The sequence below is a fragment of the Salminus brasiliensis genome, chromosome 20, assembly GCF_030463535.1.
Source record: "Salminus brasiliensis chromosome 20, fSalBra1.hap2, whole genome shotgun sequence".
NCBI classification, from domain to species: Eukaryota; Metazoa; Chordata; class Actinopteri; order Characiformes; family Bryconidae; genus Salminus; species Salminus brasiliensis.
Genome location: NC_132897.1, coordinates 10,664,119 through 10,679,854, shown reverse-complemented (window position 1 = coordinate 10,679,854; position 15,736 = coordinate 10,664,119). Strand labels below are relative to the sequence as shown.

General features: G+C 40.3%; 1 protein-coding gene across 2 annotated transcripts; it reads left to right on the top strand.

Annotated features, from left to right (window-relative positions):
* The first annotated feature begins 202 nt into the window (after positions 1–202).
* lhfpl2b (LHFPL tetraspan subfamily member 2b) lies at positions 203–14,331 on the top strand. 2 transcript variants are annotated; one of them, XM_072665165.1, is made up of 3 exons: positions 203–297; positions 7,276–7,901; positions 13,041–14,331. In XM_072665165.1, exons 2-3 carry the CDS (start codon positions 7,499–7,501, stop codon positions 13,295–13,297), a joined length of 660 nt encoding a protein of 219 aa, XP_072521266.1. In that variant the 5' UTR covers positions 203–297; positions 7,276–7,498; the 3' UTR covers positions 13,298–14,331. The 2 variants fall into 2 exon arrangements, with proteins under 2 accessions (XP_072521266.1, XP_072521267.1); XM_072665166.1 differs by lacking the exon at positions 203–297 and adding an exon at positions 3,486–3,564.
* The last annotated feature ends 1,405 nt before the right edge of the window (positions 14,332–15,736 follow it).

Below are 15,736 nucleotides of genomic sequence, written 5' to 3'. Positions count from 1 at the left end.
AAGAGGTGTGTCCCAATACTTTTGACCATATATAGCATGTGTGAGGGAGAGAATGTGTGTGTGTGTGTGTGTGTGTGTGTATGTTAATGAGAGAGAAAGAGAGAGCATGAATGTGTGTGTGTGAGTGTGTGTGAATGAGGGAGAGGGAGCTACTTAGAATCTTGAGAGAGAGAGAGAGAGAGACAGAGGGACAGACAGACAGACAGACAGACTAACTGGTGAAAGCTTCCTGATGGTCACGGCTGTGCGACGGTAGGATAAGAAGAAAAGAATGTACTTGCCTTCACTAACACACGGGTGAGCTTTTTTTTTTTAAATTTTTTTATTTAAAAACTCCTTTACTCTTAAAATCAAGCAGCATTTGAACACTTTTAGTGTTTTTTTGGTACTTTATGATACCGGGAAGCTGGAGGTTGTACAGTTTTCTTGACATTAGTGGTTGTATGGGCAGAAGTTCTCGCCGGAGGAGGAAGTAGCTTGGCCAGTCTGGGCTGCTGGGCTGAGTGTAGCGGGCAGCTCCGTTACATTTCGCCGTTATCGCATTAAATGATGAAATTAATGTGATTTTAAAAGAGATATACCTTAAATGCTTTCAGTAATATTGGCGGAACAATCAAAGCGAATCATGGGCGGCGTTCAGGGTCGTTGTGTGGGAGAGGAGTCGAGAAAAGTCGAGAAGAGCAGGGAGAACCGTGTCAAAAGCTTCCCATTCACACTTTCTGCCTTGAATAGCAGTAAAACCGTGGTGTGTTATCTCTAATTCTACCTGGACAACAGGTAGAGACAGAAGACTGAGTTGTCTCTCAGTCCCTAACTTTCCCCCACTCTGTTATTGTCAGCCAACCAGCCTCTATCTGTGCGTTTTCTGAAGATAGTGTCCATCTGTACTGCTCGAACTGGCTGTTTTCTGAGACACTTCGTCTAAATGCAGCACGAATATGATCTTATTAATACACAAATGATCGTTTTCTTTTAGTCTTTGTTTCAGAAAAAAAGCCCTAGTGGTTAAACAGATCCATGTGGAAGTGGAGGTCCCTCCCATTGCTCTGCTAGAATGCTGAACAAGGGGTTTGGGGTTGTAAGTAATGGTAGTGGACAGGAGGGCTTCATGGGTGTGCTTCACTAAATTCTGACCTCAGCTTCTTTGTTTAACACAGATCGCTTCTGCAAGAATTATAGACATTTGTAGTTACTCAAAATCCGAAACATCAGTGTGGCCTGTGCAAAAGTTTGGACACAGTACTTAACACCACCTTTAGGGGAAATTCCAGCTTGCAAGTGCCTTTTGTAGCCAGCTAAACTTCTTTGCAAAAAGCCTCTAGTTAAGCTTGTTTAAGATCTATGCACAAATCTTACATTTACATTTACATTCAAGGCATTTAGCAGATGCTCTTATCCAGAGCGATTTACAAAAGTGCTTTGCTATTTACCCAAGAATAACCTCAGCAAGTATGAATAGGCTAAATATTCAAAGATACCTCTAAGTTTAGACACCACTAAACACAAGTCAGTAAGGAGACCACTCTGCTATTCGCCCAAGTACTCTCTGAAGAGGTGGCTCTTCAGTCTGCGTTTAAAGACAGCGAGCAACTCTGCCGTTCGGACATCCAGGGGAAGCTCGTTCCACCACTTTGGTGCCAGGACAGAAAAAAGCCTGGACGCTCGTCTTCCGTGGATTTTGAGGGATGGCGGATCGAGCCAGGCCATACTTGAAGCTCGAAGGGCTCTTGGTGCGGATCGGCTTTTGACCATTGCCATCAAGTAGGGAGGGGCTGGTCCATTCTTGGCTTTGTAGGCCAGCGTCAAGGTTTTCTATAATGTGTATGTAAAGGGTCATTTCAAAAGCTTCAGTTTATGTCTCTTCAGGTGGTCCATGGTCTTGAAGTATGTTTTAGATCATTATCGTGTTTAGAAGCCACCCGTCTTTTCAGCTTTTTCACCAATAGTTTGATGTTTGCATTCAGGATTTGCCAGTGTTCTGGGGAATCAATTCCTTCCTCCACACGTGCAATATTGCCAGTGCCACCGGCAGCAACACAACCCTAAACGTAGTAGATCTGCCACGCTTCACAGTTGGCAAGGTAGGCTTTTTTAATGAAGTGCAATCCCCTCCCCCCTCAAACTTACCTTTGCTGATTGTGGACAAAGATTTTTTCAATTTTTAGCCTACTTTCAGTACTCCGCACTAGTTTGCAAAACTCTTCTGGCCTGTTCTGTAGCAAACGCCAGGGTTTTTTTGACGAGGTCACAGGTAACAGTTGGAATGGTGCAGCAACTTTTTGACTAAGCAAAACTTTCACAGAGCTTCTTGGCAGTTGTATGAGGGTTTTGCTTAGGGCTGGGGGATATAGTAAAAATACTAGATCATGATATTTAAGGACATTTTTCATGATACACAATATTCATCATGATGCATGTAATCACAGATTAAATGCATCAGTAACTATTTAGATACTCTCCTTTCCTAATACATTGATTTTTCCTTTTCCTGATTCTTCCCTACATCTAATTAAACCAACTATGCTGTTTCTAATGAACCTACAGTTGATCAGTGTTTGTTAAGCACTAACAATATCCTCAATATGCTTAGAAAAGCATATTTGTGTATCCTGATAAAATATTTTATTACAGTACAATAAAATACCATCATATTTCCCAGCTGTAGTTTTCATTTGCCTTTACCAGCATACAATCAGTTCTTCATGTGTTCTTGATCTGTGATGTTGGTCTTAATCTTAATCTTAAGACTTCTCGCTGCATTTTTGTCTCTCTAATCTAAATAAAATGTCCAGCTGGTGCTTTACACAAGTGAATGCAGAGGCTGCTACTAACATTTAATTAGCAGAGGCTGCTAACATCAATGAACACACAGCAGCTAGCAGTGACAATGCAGTCAATTTGGTGATCCTTCAAACCTAAATAATACACCAAATATGTATTGCATCAGGGAAAGTGGGAATAGTGTATATTTTTTTGTGTATTATTCCTTTTTTAAAATTCTGAGCCATTTTGTATATTTTTAGAAATATGGAATTGTTGAATTTGGATATTTAATGAGATTCTCGACTTTCCGAGGAGCAAAATAATGAGAGGAACGAGCAAGGATTCTTGTCGGCTTGTGATCAGTCTCTGAGGCAACATTTGATCCATCAGACATTGAAACTCCATTGTGGACATTAACGGACTCTTTGATCCATGTCAGTGGGGGCTCATCCAATTTGAAGACCACGCTGGGTCCTCAGCAGGAGACGCCATTGTCTCTGCAACTTGCAGCCACTCACGGGCAGTCAAATTCTTCAGTGAGGTCCCTTAAGGATCAGAGGCAGTCTTGCTTTTATGCCTTTTATTTCGGGGAAGTCATGCGCTCTGATTTGATTAGACTGCGCTCAAGTAATTTCTCCTTGTGTGTGTTTTTTTTTCTGGTATAGACACATTCAAGTGCCTGTCCAGGTAAACAGAAGATCGCAGCGTGACTCTTCGTAATTGCCGTAACCAGAGTTTCACAGTCGTTTCTGCAGAACGAAGGCTGACCTCAAATTCACCTTCTGTTTTGGGGAAAGGGAAGTGGGTTTCATGTGTGTCAGTCATTCTGGTCAATCAAGTAACTGTTGAAAATTATTTGAATAGCAGAAATCAATAAATCTTTGAAAAGGGGGTCTCAGACCCCACTGTATGTTGCAGGCAAGCAGCCACATTTACACTAATTCTGGTGAAACCTTGTTGTTGTTGTTGTTTTCGGTCTGAAAATAACACAAGATCAAAAATCAAGACATGAAGCTTCAATTAATGCAGTATTGATTAATTCAATAGCATAATATTAATAACATATTTCAAATGTGTCATGGTTCCACTGTCAGCAGATATTTAAAATTGCATTAATAACCTTATTGATCCATTTCTTCACAAATACTGGCAGTATAAGCGACAACAATTTTACACACTGACACACCATCCATTGTTTCTGCCGAATTCAAGGAAGTTACTAGGGGGTCCATGCCCCCTTTGCTACAGTAACGGCCTGTACTAGTCTGCAAAAGCCTACCACCAGATGTTTAACTCTGCTCTGAGGACTTGCATTCATCCAGAAGAGAGCATTAGAAAGGTCAGATGCTGATGCTGGATGATAGGTTCTGGATCCCAAAGTGTACTTCAAACTCATCCCAAAGGACATTGGATGGCGCTTTATCGGTCCAGGGAACCACAGCAGTTCCACCATTCTACAGCCCAGTGCAGACCTTAGGCTTATGTGTGACTCCATGTGTCCATGCCTAGAATGCATTTTTATGGAGATGACACCAGCTTTGTGTGTAAATGTATACCTTAAGGTTGCTGAATTTGTATTTGTATGCTGAGTATTTGTCTACTTTTGGACAAACCTTACTGTAACAAAACTTGCTTGCTTACAATTTCTCCTTAGAGTGCACCAAATAACCTTTTATAGGATTGGAAATGACACCAGTATGGTATTTGCTCTGCAGTAAGTATGAAGTGTGTGTTAAAAAAAAAGAGAGACCTGGCAGTGGTTTCTTTGAAGACTCATATGTCCCCTAGGCATCATTTAATGAAACAGTGCCTTAATTACTAACTTGCCTGCCTTGTTTATCAAATGAAGAGGTGTGTAATTTAGCAAAGTTAAGGCTCTTATACAACAATAAGGCCTCATTTCAGCCAGCTAAACAGCCTGCCTGCTCTACACAGTTGCCCAAATCCTGTCCACTGGCTATGGAGAGCTTTGATGTAATTGTTGATACAAAAGCTGGATTTGTTAGAGCAGACCTCTATTTACTGTCACATTGTGTGTAGTCTATTTCATTTCTGGTTCAAAGGAAGCGCCAGTAAACTAACGGTTCAGATTTCATGTTATACCTTTCATGGTCTGTTATGACTGTTTTATGACTAACCAGGCACAATTTTGTTCCCTCCACTTACTGCACTGGTTTCTCCTGTGCTTGTTCGCACAAGCTCAAAGCTATGCATCTGCCTATTACACTGTCTTACCGGTGCTTATCTCAGAGAAAACCTGTCATAACTAGGACCTGAATGCAGCCTGACTAGAGCTTGCAGATTCCTCTGAGGACTTGCTTAACAACGGTCACTGTTCAGCTCTGGTGTTTATTTTAAATCTTGTTATTGTGATTTGTGAAGAAATGTGTTTACCTCCAAATGAGATATCTCTAAACCCAGTGATTAAAATCTCCATGGACAATGGTGTTACAATGTTTACTGGCATGGTAACAATGGGAGCACTGACTGGGGTTTCCAGGAGCTTTTGAAAAGCTATGAAAGCCAGTTTGCCCAACCCAGAAGACCCTCAGCAGTACAGCTTTATATTCGGAAAAGACAGAATTTCTTGGGGTGTAGCAATTGGCAAAATTCTGGATTTGCCAATAGCTTGCCATTTGCCATTACCTATGGCCTTTAATAGAGGTAATAGAGGCACATAGGACTAAATACACAGTCATATCAGAATATAATGACCACCCTGGTTCAGCCTGGTTTATCAGCTCCACTCACCATATAGGAGCACTACGTAGTTCTATAATTCCAGACAACAGTCTATCTGCACACTTTCTCTGCATACTTTGGTAGCCTTTATTCACCCTGTTCTTCAATGGTCAGGACCCCGCAGGACCACCACAGAGCAGCTATAATTTGGATGGTGGATCAAGTTCTCAGCACTGCAGTGGTACTGACATCGTGGTGGCATGTACGAGTGGATCAGAAACAGCAGTACTTCTGCTGGAGTTTTTAACCACCAACCAGAAATATCCAGCGGGCAGCATCCTGTGAGCACTGCTGAAGGACTAGCGGATGAGCGACACAAACTGTGCAGCAACAGATAAGCTTCTCTCTCTGATTTGACATGTTTAAGGTGGAATGACTAGGCAGGAGTGCCTAATTGAGTGGACAGTAAGCGGACACAGTGTTTAAAAACTCTAGCAGCACCGCTGTGTCTTATTCACTCATACCAGCGCAACACACACCAACACACCACCATGTCAGTGCCACTGCAGTGCTGAGAATGATCTACCTCCCAAATAACACCAAATAATAATACCCTGTCTTTGTAATGTATGGTCATGGTTGAGCAAGTACTGAGGATGTCCACAATATTCTCAAAAAAACATTGTGACATAGTGATGCCTCATATTATGATGACAGTAAACGTTAATACATCACTCAGACCTAGAATTCTACATTACAGAAGTACACTATTTTATAAAAGTAATTGAAACAAAATCGTTAAAATACAAAGATTATAAATAAAATTGAAACTAAAATTTAAGACATACATGGCCATGTTTCTTTTTTAATTATTAGTTTTATGCTTTTGAATGTATGTATTAGAATTTTTAGTGTATTAGACATAATAACATAACTACTATAATAACTAAAAAGGTAATTATGAAAATTGACACAATCTGCTTTCAGCTGGATACTACTAACTATTAAATTATTACAGTATGCACGTACTGAATGTGAAAAACCAGTGCTCGTGACAACAGAGAGCGGTTGGTCATTTGAGGCAGCAGTTTCCAATTGTTTCTGGTTATACTTTGCATTTTTGAGTTTGTGTTTTTTTGACCCTGTGGTTACCTGTGGATATACATAGCATGGTTGTGCTAGCATGCAGTTTTGCATGCACTTTTGATATTTTGCTGTATTCTGCATATAATTGGGATATTGTCTTTTCAAATGATATCAATGGACATTGTACACTATTGATCTCTAGAGTTTCAGAAAACTAAAAGAAGCACTTTTGACATTGTAAAATCAGCACTTTTTGAATTCATGTCTGAAAAGCTTTTGTGTCTGAACTGTTGGTGCATCCCTGTTTTATAGTATTACATTAGATACAAGTTAATATGTTTGCCCTGATCGGTGATTTTTCATGCCTGTACTCTGTAATGATGTTTAATTTGAATTATATTATAATATACCTCATGTCTTATAATAAGCAGGCTATCAATTAACTCTATATTCATGCTAGTCTGTTAAATGTGTATTGAATTGAGAGGCTTGTGTGGAAGAATGCAATACTATACACTGTATTGTTGTTGAAAAAGAAGAGACATGGACATGGTGTGCCTCTATGAGGTAGTTTTAGGAGCCTCAGGCTTGTTGAAATGGAAGCAATCCAGTCAGTGTTGACAGATGTTGTAGCGGCACAGAAATCTGATGTGCTGATTCAGAGCCCTTGGGCAATCAGTCAACACCAGAGAAGGACCTTAACTTCCTTTAAAAACATATCTCTCTGTTTTCATCTGTTTGCAGGTGTCAACCTTGTGTTTTCTCAATTCAGCACATTCACGATGGGTAAGGACGGCGTCCTCCAAGACTTGGATTTTGTCCTGCATGAACATCTGCTTCTGAAGGTGGAACTATGAAAGCTACACTGAAGTTCTTCAACTGATACGTCTCCAGCAGACCTTTTTTTTCATTTCTTCACAGCGAGAAACAACACATTTGCAACAAGTGTCCTCCTAAAATCAACACCATGTGTCACGTCATTGTTACGTGTCGTTCCATGCTCTGGACCTTGATGAGCATTGTGGCAGCATTTGCTGAGCTGGTTGCCTTCATGAGTGCCGATTGGTTAGTGAGCTTTCCCTCCGGATTCAACACTTCAGTCGTTCCGACACCAGAGCCCCACAGGCCTACCCTTGGCCTCTATAGCCGCTGCATCAAGGTGGCCCAACAGACGGTGGTCCAGTGCGGACCATACGCTGCACACTTTACAGAGATTGCAAGTGGATTTTGGCAAGCCACGGTTATTTTCCTGGTAGTGGGAATCTTCCTGTTGTGCAACGTTGGCTTCCTCTCAGTCTTTAGCATGTGCTTTCAGAGCATCTTGGGGAAAAGCATCTTCAATGTGTGTGGTCTGCTTCAAGGCATAGCAGGTAAGAGTAATAATAGTTGTCCACCTATTTTTTGTGTTTTCACATATACATAGGCATGAAAACATGAAAAATTTACATGTGTTTGCATAATAGAATAACAATACTAATAAAATGAAACATAGAAGATGCAAATAGAAAAAAAAACTGGAATGCTGCTGCACTAAAGAATTATACTTAAAAAAAAAGAATATACACTATACAAAAATTGCAGGTATAAAGGGTATAAATTATCCTACATTATAAAAATGAGAAATTACACTACAAAAATCCAAATTGCTACAATTGCTACTGAGGATCTAACCAATTAACCAGACTTCTACCATATCATAGATAAATTCTTTCCCTAAGGCCTACTCTAATTGCACTGGCTGAGTAATATATGAAGCAGGTGTTGTATTAGGGACCTTGTATCTACACTTATTGACCATTTTATGGGATACACCCACCACTGGCATATCTCATCTGTTGATGATCTCAAATGTGTGTATATAAAGCGTTAATATCTCAAAAGGTGATGATCTTGTACATTTTGTCAGCTACCCTTTACATCAGCCATCAGTGGGAAGAGACCACTGTTAGACCACCTTTAACCAGATATCATTTACCAACAAAATGCAACCATATGATAGGTTTACTTGATAAAAGGACAACTTATTGAATTGAGACTGAACTTCAGTCAGTCTTAAGCCGTTAATATGACTATTCTTAAAGCTGGTAAGGTAAAATAAGCATAGCCATAAAATCCTGTAGACAACCTGTCATTTTCACAACAAATGTTCTTGTGGATGTTGTTCCCTCATCATTCCCTTACATAAAATCATTTTTCAGACCTCTTGTGCTTTTGAGTTCAATTTCTTTCCAATACAGTATATTACCTTTGTTTAGTCCTCCTCTTAGCCCAGTTTAGCCCCTCAATTCTTAGTTCAGGCACCCAGGCCAAAGATAGAAGATTAGGGTGTATATTTAGGTCCTACTGAGGCAGATGTTAAAGCCTCTGAGCCCACAGGATACCGAGGCTGACATTCCTCTGATGACTTTCATCCAGCCTCAGAGGCTCAGACTTGCCTGGGAAAATACAACTATCTGATTGTAAGATTCCACACCCTCTCTTACTCCCAACACGTACATCAACTACTAAACCTCAGTAAACCTGTTATTTATAAGAGGATTGGTGTTAGGTGGTGGCGTGTGTACTAAAGTCAGGTGAAGAGTCTGGAATACTATAAACATGTGTTTATTTATTTTTAGAAAAAAACCTATGACATTATGTGTGGTTATGTAATATATTTTACCATAGATAGATATGTAAGTAATCTCTGTTCTCATTGGCTACCCTGTATATTGTGTCTTGTTTAAAAAAACATTTTAGACTGAAACACTGATTTTAACTTTAGTGTGAATAGGTGGAGCTGAACTGCTCTAGGCTGAATAGGCAGATACAGTATGTGCTCATTATCTTGACCTTACAAATACAGCAAATTATTTTTTTACAGCTTTGTTTTAACACACTATTTTGAAATGTACTCACCATCTACATAATACATCCAACTCTTTCATTTCTAATAAAAGGAAGGACATTTGATTTCCATGATCTGGCCTCTTTAAGGAGTTCCCAGAGTTAGAATAGAAGACATTGGGCAGTGGTATGTGTATAAATCTCTCTCTTATTTCAGTGGTGAGTAAAGCATCTCAACCACACATCGCCTGCTCCTTTAGCATCACTTCTCAACCCAACCCGCAGATAATTGACTGTGATGAGGCCTGCTGTTGGCAGTACCACTGTTAACCTCAGTCCCTCAGTTTCAGTGGAGAAGGCACTGGCATATCAGCTCTGTAACGCACTGTACCATTTCCACAAAACAGAATATTTGATTTCAGTACTATACAAATGCTGGAATTCAGCACCATGACATTCCTTAGTGCCGGTGGTTGTTTGCTTTGACTAATTCTACCAACATTCGCATTGTTGACTGAAGATTATTTCTTTAACCTAGTGGTTTCCTACTGCTCCAGCCCTGGTGCTGGAGGCCCACTGCTCTGCAGAGTTGTGTGTAGGAGAACCTTTAGCACACATTGAGTTGATTAGTTGGGTCAGGTGTGTAGAAGCAGGGAAAATACTAAAATTGTGCAGGACAGTGGGCCTCCAGGATCAGAATCGGAGACCACTGCTTTAACCCCTTAACCTTTGCATACCACAGTGGGCCCAGATGGCTGTTGTTCATTCTTGTAGGCTAGCATTTTATCATTATGCATTGTTTTGCATGTAGTTGTTGAATTAGTATGTGTTAGAATGTGGGGAAATGCATATACATGCATTTTTCAATCTGTATATGTAGTATAATTCATTTATAAAAGAATTCCAAAGAATAGGATACAATTCTGTTATTTTGCCCCAGAATAAGAAATGCTGTTTTATCTTTTACAGAGGACTCGTGGACACAAACAAACTATAAGCTCTTCTTTTATTGGCTGGTTTGTGGCACATACACAATAGACAAGAGTATTGAGACACCTGTCTAGTCCTTGTTTCTTCCGCAATCAAGAGTATTAAGAGTTTATCCTGCTTTTGTTGGAGTAACTGTCTCTACTGTCCAGGGAAGCAGGGAAGGCTTTCTACTAGATTTTGGAGCAATTCTGTGAGGACTTGACAAGCCCCTCAATTGACAAGAGCATTAGTGAGTTCAGGATGTTGGATTATTACCCCTCCACCAAACACATCCCCAACTCCCCAACTCATCCCAAAAGTACTGGATGGCACACCATCATTCCAGAGAACACAGTTCCACAGCTCAATGGCTCAGGGCTTTATACCCTTCTAGCCCACGTCTGGCATTAGACGTAGTGCCAACAGGCTAGTGTTAGCTTTCAGTACAGATTCCGGTTTTGCCCCTCCAGCTTTTGTTTCATCACATGCTGAGCTTGAGTTCCCTTTCTGTGGACACAGGCACAGGAAAAGCTGTGGTCATGAGGCCTGGTTCATGTAGCAGAGTCTGGAAGTGATGAGCTGCTCTCCAGTATCAACAACAGCTTTGATTAGGGCTTTCGCATGTGGGCTGGGTGTATGTAAAATGTGAAGTTGTAAATGTAACGAATCAAGACTGCAGTGTATACATTTAGGGGTTTTGGAATCTGCCTTCTAAAGGAGGAACAGCAGTGTTGGAGGTTCCTGGGATGTCACTTCTATTTTCCGAACTCTTAACTAGTACAGTTTGACATTCTATGGTTCCTTTGAAGATCAGGAATCGACCAAAACGTTCTGCTCTAAGGTCTGGTAGAGAAGAGGTTTTAGATATTTAGTCCACTGTTTGTATTTTGACTTTCATGACTTTGGGAATAATTGGAAATTTTAGACAGAGATCTGATTGAAGACCCTGGCGTGTGCCTTTGAGGGGTTAAGGAAGTTCTAATTCTGAAGAGGGTTATCTAGGGACAAAGAGTTGTGTAGTTGCACACTGCAGTCTCAGTAAAAGATTTACGATGGTGCGGTTGAGCAATTCCTAAACAGTCAGAAGAATGGCTTCTGAGGCAGGACCTCGCATGCCCGCTTCGATGATGAAGTGAGTACACTATGTGGCCCTAAAATAAAAAAAAAGGCTGACCAGAAAACATCCACAAGATTCCCTCACTCCTACAAACGTGCGGTGACATACATCTTCGAGGGAAAGTCCATAGATAAATAACTTGGATATTAATTATGAAATGTATCCTTTGCGAGCAAAGCTGCATACCATAGACCACAAGTTCCAAGTTGTACCCAGAGCTCTCAGATGATATCACACAGTTCAAAGAGATCCTGATGTTTAGACAGCATGGGTGTGACTGAGTGGCTGAGGCAGGCTGCATGTGCATAAGGATTTTATTAGGGCTAAGGCGAAACTTATGGTCAAACTCAGAGGTCAAAACCCAGGCAGGCAGGTACATCAAAGGCAAGTCCATACTCCGGTAGTAAAAACAAGCAGTGTGTCAAAAAACAAGTAACCCAAAAAGCATCACAAGTGCAAGCTTAGGTAGTTAGTGTCAGTGGTGAGACTCACCAGCACATACAACAGTGGAGCTTCAGTGGAGTCCTAATTAGTCCAGTGATCAACAGCACCTGTGTGCTTAGAGCTGATCCTCAGGTGAGGGGTGGAGCCCAGCCCTTGTGCATGGGCTCCCCACTGAGGTCAGCCGAGGTAGACATTACAATGGGTGAGACTTGATTGGGAGAGAGTAAAATGACCTTGTAGGGAAAAATACTTGCCACATCCAGCATGTGACATAATATTAATTTGCAAGATTTCATTGCCTGCAATGAAACATATAATTACTGTTATTGTAAATGTTTGGTATTACAGTGACACAATTACTCAAGATAATGAGAGAGCATGTCAGTTTTTTCTCTGCCACAATTTGGCACATTATTATGATTTAATAGAATGTTGTCATAACGTTAACCCAATACCCAACACACCCAGAATATTACAGCTGAAAAAAAGCCTGAATGTCTTTCTGTCACAACTCTTTCTGGGTTTCCCTAATTAATAAGTCTCTTAAACCAGTGATATAACTGCATGTGAATAATGTACACTTCATAAGAACCTCTATATGAAAGTAATAAATATAATAAAATTAAAATGCTTTTTATAAATGCCCTTTTTATACACCATTTGAAAACACCAGTTGCTCTGGACTATGTCAGAAAACTGTTGAAGATTTATATTTTCCCCCAATTTTAGTCATTCCAGTTTGTACCGACTAGCAAGGACCCCCCTCCCTGTCACTGATACTGCAAGCACTAGTGTATGCTACCTGCAACAAATGTGAAGCACCACCACATCATCTATAAAAACCCCTAATGCCACATCATGGAGCGCCTCAACACGCTTATAGAGAACACTAAATGCCAATTCTGTTGCAACAGCTAACACATGCCCGGACTGGCTAGATAGTGTAGAGCTTAGAGTTAAGAGATGAGGGGGGAGAGCATGCCTTCCTAGAAGGTGACATTAAGGCAGCTGCATCACATTCTTATTCATGGAGGCTAATTTCAGAACTATATTTAATTTCTTCAAAGTTACAAAGTTAATTTGAGACACTGATGATAGCTGGGTGGATCGATAGATAATGGACAGACTTTTTTTCTTTTTTTCTTCCGTGCAGGTCTGTTCCTGATGCTGGGTCTGATGCTCTACCCAGCAGGCTTTGGCTGTGAGAGGGTGGGCAACTTCTGTGGGTTGGACGTTTCTGCATATAAACTGGGCCATTGTTCGCTGGGTTGGGCCCTGTATACGGCCATAGGAGGAACGGTGCTCACCTTTGTCTGCGCCACGTTCTCTGCCCAGGCCGAGATCGCCACGTCCAGTGACAAGGTGCAGGATGAGATAGATGAGGGCAGGACGTTAATCTGTGTGCTCTGAATTCGTATCTAGTTACAGCAGAGGTGGTTCTTAAACGTTTCCTAACTAAATTGATAATCGATAAAAAAAAAAAAAGGTGCCTCAAGTGCTTAGTTGAGCAATGCTGTAGAACAACCACCTTTGGTTCCATACAGAGGCATGTTTGAGATGTATGAGAGTGAAGAACCTTTTAAAGGTCTAAAGAATCTTCATGTGATATGAATGCTCTTTACCAGTAAGAAACATGGCTCTTCATAGAGCAAAAAGTATCTCTTCTATGGCATCGCTCAAAGAACCATTCCAAGCTTCTTGTTTGTAATAGTGTACGTGGAGCTTTCTCTTGGGTTATTACAATTTCGAACTAAATGATAGTTGTAGCAAAAAAAAACCCTAACTCTTTTTTTTCTCTTTTTCTTTTAGTTATGTTATCTTACCACTGTTGCTGTTTTACTGTCATTGTTGTATTTCATTAGTGAATGTAGACTTTTTGTTTTTAACCCAGAAACACTCTTAATAAAAATAAAAGTGCCAAAAAGGGTTCTCTTGAGAATTGCCACAGAAAAACCACTATTGGTTTCCTAAAGGAATAATAATAATTTAATAATCTTTGAGCCTATCTTTGTTCTTTAACATTCAATGAACATAAATGTACTTTATTGAGTCACTACTTGAGTTTTTCTTTACTCAAAAATGTTCTAAGTCAAGTACCAACTACCTGACAATGGATGTACCTTAGGGTAAGATAATGCCACAGTGACCAGCATTTCAGCTCCGTGTAGTTCAAACGTTTTGTGTTATGCTTTTGGTTGCCAGCTGCAATAATAACAGACAAGATATGCAAAAAATAAGTTGTTGCCTGAAATCCTCACTGTGCGCACACACACAAATATCATTGTACTTATCAAAATGATTTCAGCTAAATCAATTTATGCTCAGTGTTCTTTTTTAATAATAATGTAATTGCTTTATTTTCTTTGTATTTGTTAAATTAACAAACTTTATTTTTTATATCTGTTGCTGTGCTTTTTACTAGGCATTATGAATAAAAGCATTAGACTAAAGCACTGTTGACTGTCCTGTGGTGTGTTGGGCAGATTGTGCAAGACACAAATCAGGACGTGGATTCAGGAAAAAGATACTCTTCCGTCGTACTATGTATAGCACCATATCAATGGAGTAACCAGGAAAAGATGTGAATTCCCTGCCAATAGCCTTGGGCCGCACCACAAGGACAATTCAGACCATGTACAACAACTGTACAGAGCTTCACAAGGAGCTAATATAAGCTCAAGGTTGGAGAAAAGAAAAGAAAAACAGTGAATGTGTGACATTAATATTGGAACGGAGAAGTTTAAAAGATGACCTGATATCAAAATACACCTTTTTTTTACCTACTTAAAAGTAGAATCACTTTCACCTGACTTTAGAACTTTAGATGTTTTACTACCATGCACCTGCGGGTGGGTAAATATTATTAATTATTATTAAATATTATTGGTGCTCATAGGGGCTAGAGCGTAATGATCCAAGCCTCACATTAGCTAACAGATAGCAATGTTGGCTAGCATCACGCTTAGTGATGGGGAAGAGGAAGGGCCATCCTACCCAGCCAGGTGTGGATGAGGCCAATTACGCTCTTAATTAGGTATAGTTGAAGACTGAAACGGCAATATGACAAGTTCCTGCGTACACTTTCAGCATTATGCAAGAGTTCACATCTAGTTAAGTACAGTCCAAATGCCAGGTGTTATCGAGCATGCATTGTGATCCGCTGATGTATCGCAAAATTACCCGCTTCACCAAAATTGCACACTGCGGTTAGCAGCGTGCCAAGCCGGGAGTAGCAGTGAGTGAGATAGATAGAGACTACAGTGACTGGCAAGTTACCGGCCACTCCAATGACAGTTTGTTAACATTTAACAAATTTATATATATATATTTATAAAATAAAACAAAATAATGTGTCAATGGTATTAGTAGCTGTGATTGGACCTGGGTTGTAGACTGTAAAAAAATTACATTATGTCATAGCAAATAATGCAACCAGCTTCACTGAAGTCAGATTAAATGGAAGCAATGCTGAGATGAACGAGAAGAATATTTCTCATCAATCCAAATCTCGCACACTTCAGGTCAACTGCTGCCCTTTCCCAGTATTTACAGTGCATAATGACTTGCATTGAAAGGTGTGGTAAGGGGAGGATTCTCCTACAACCTTCTCTTAGGTGATCTGAGTAGATCCTGCCAGTCTTCGGCCCAGGCCTGGGCGGCCCTCCCCTGCTGATCAGAAACACACGACAGGCCTCTTCATCTTGTATGACCAGGCGATCAATTTATAATTAGCTTTGTGGTGATTAATGCCTTCCCAATGAAGCAGCCTCTTCCCTGATGAATGTATGCAGGACTTCCCACCTAAACTGCTGTCCAAACAGGCATGGCTCACTGTTTCGTCTCATTAGA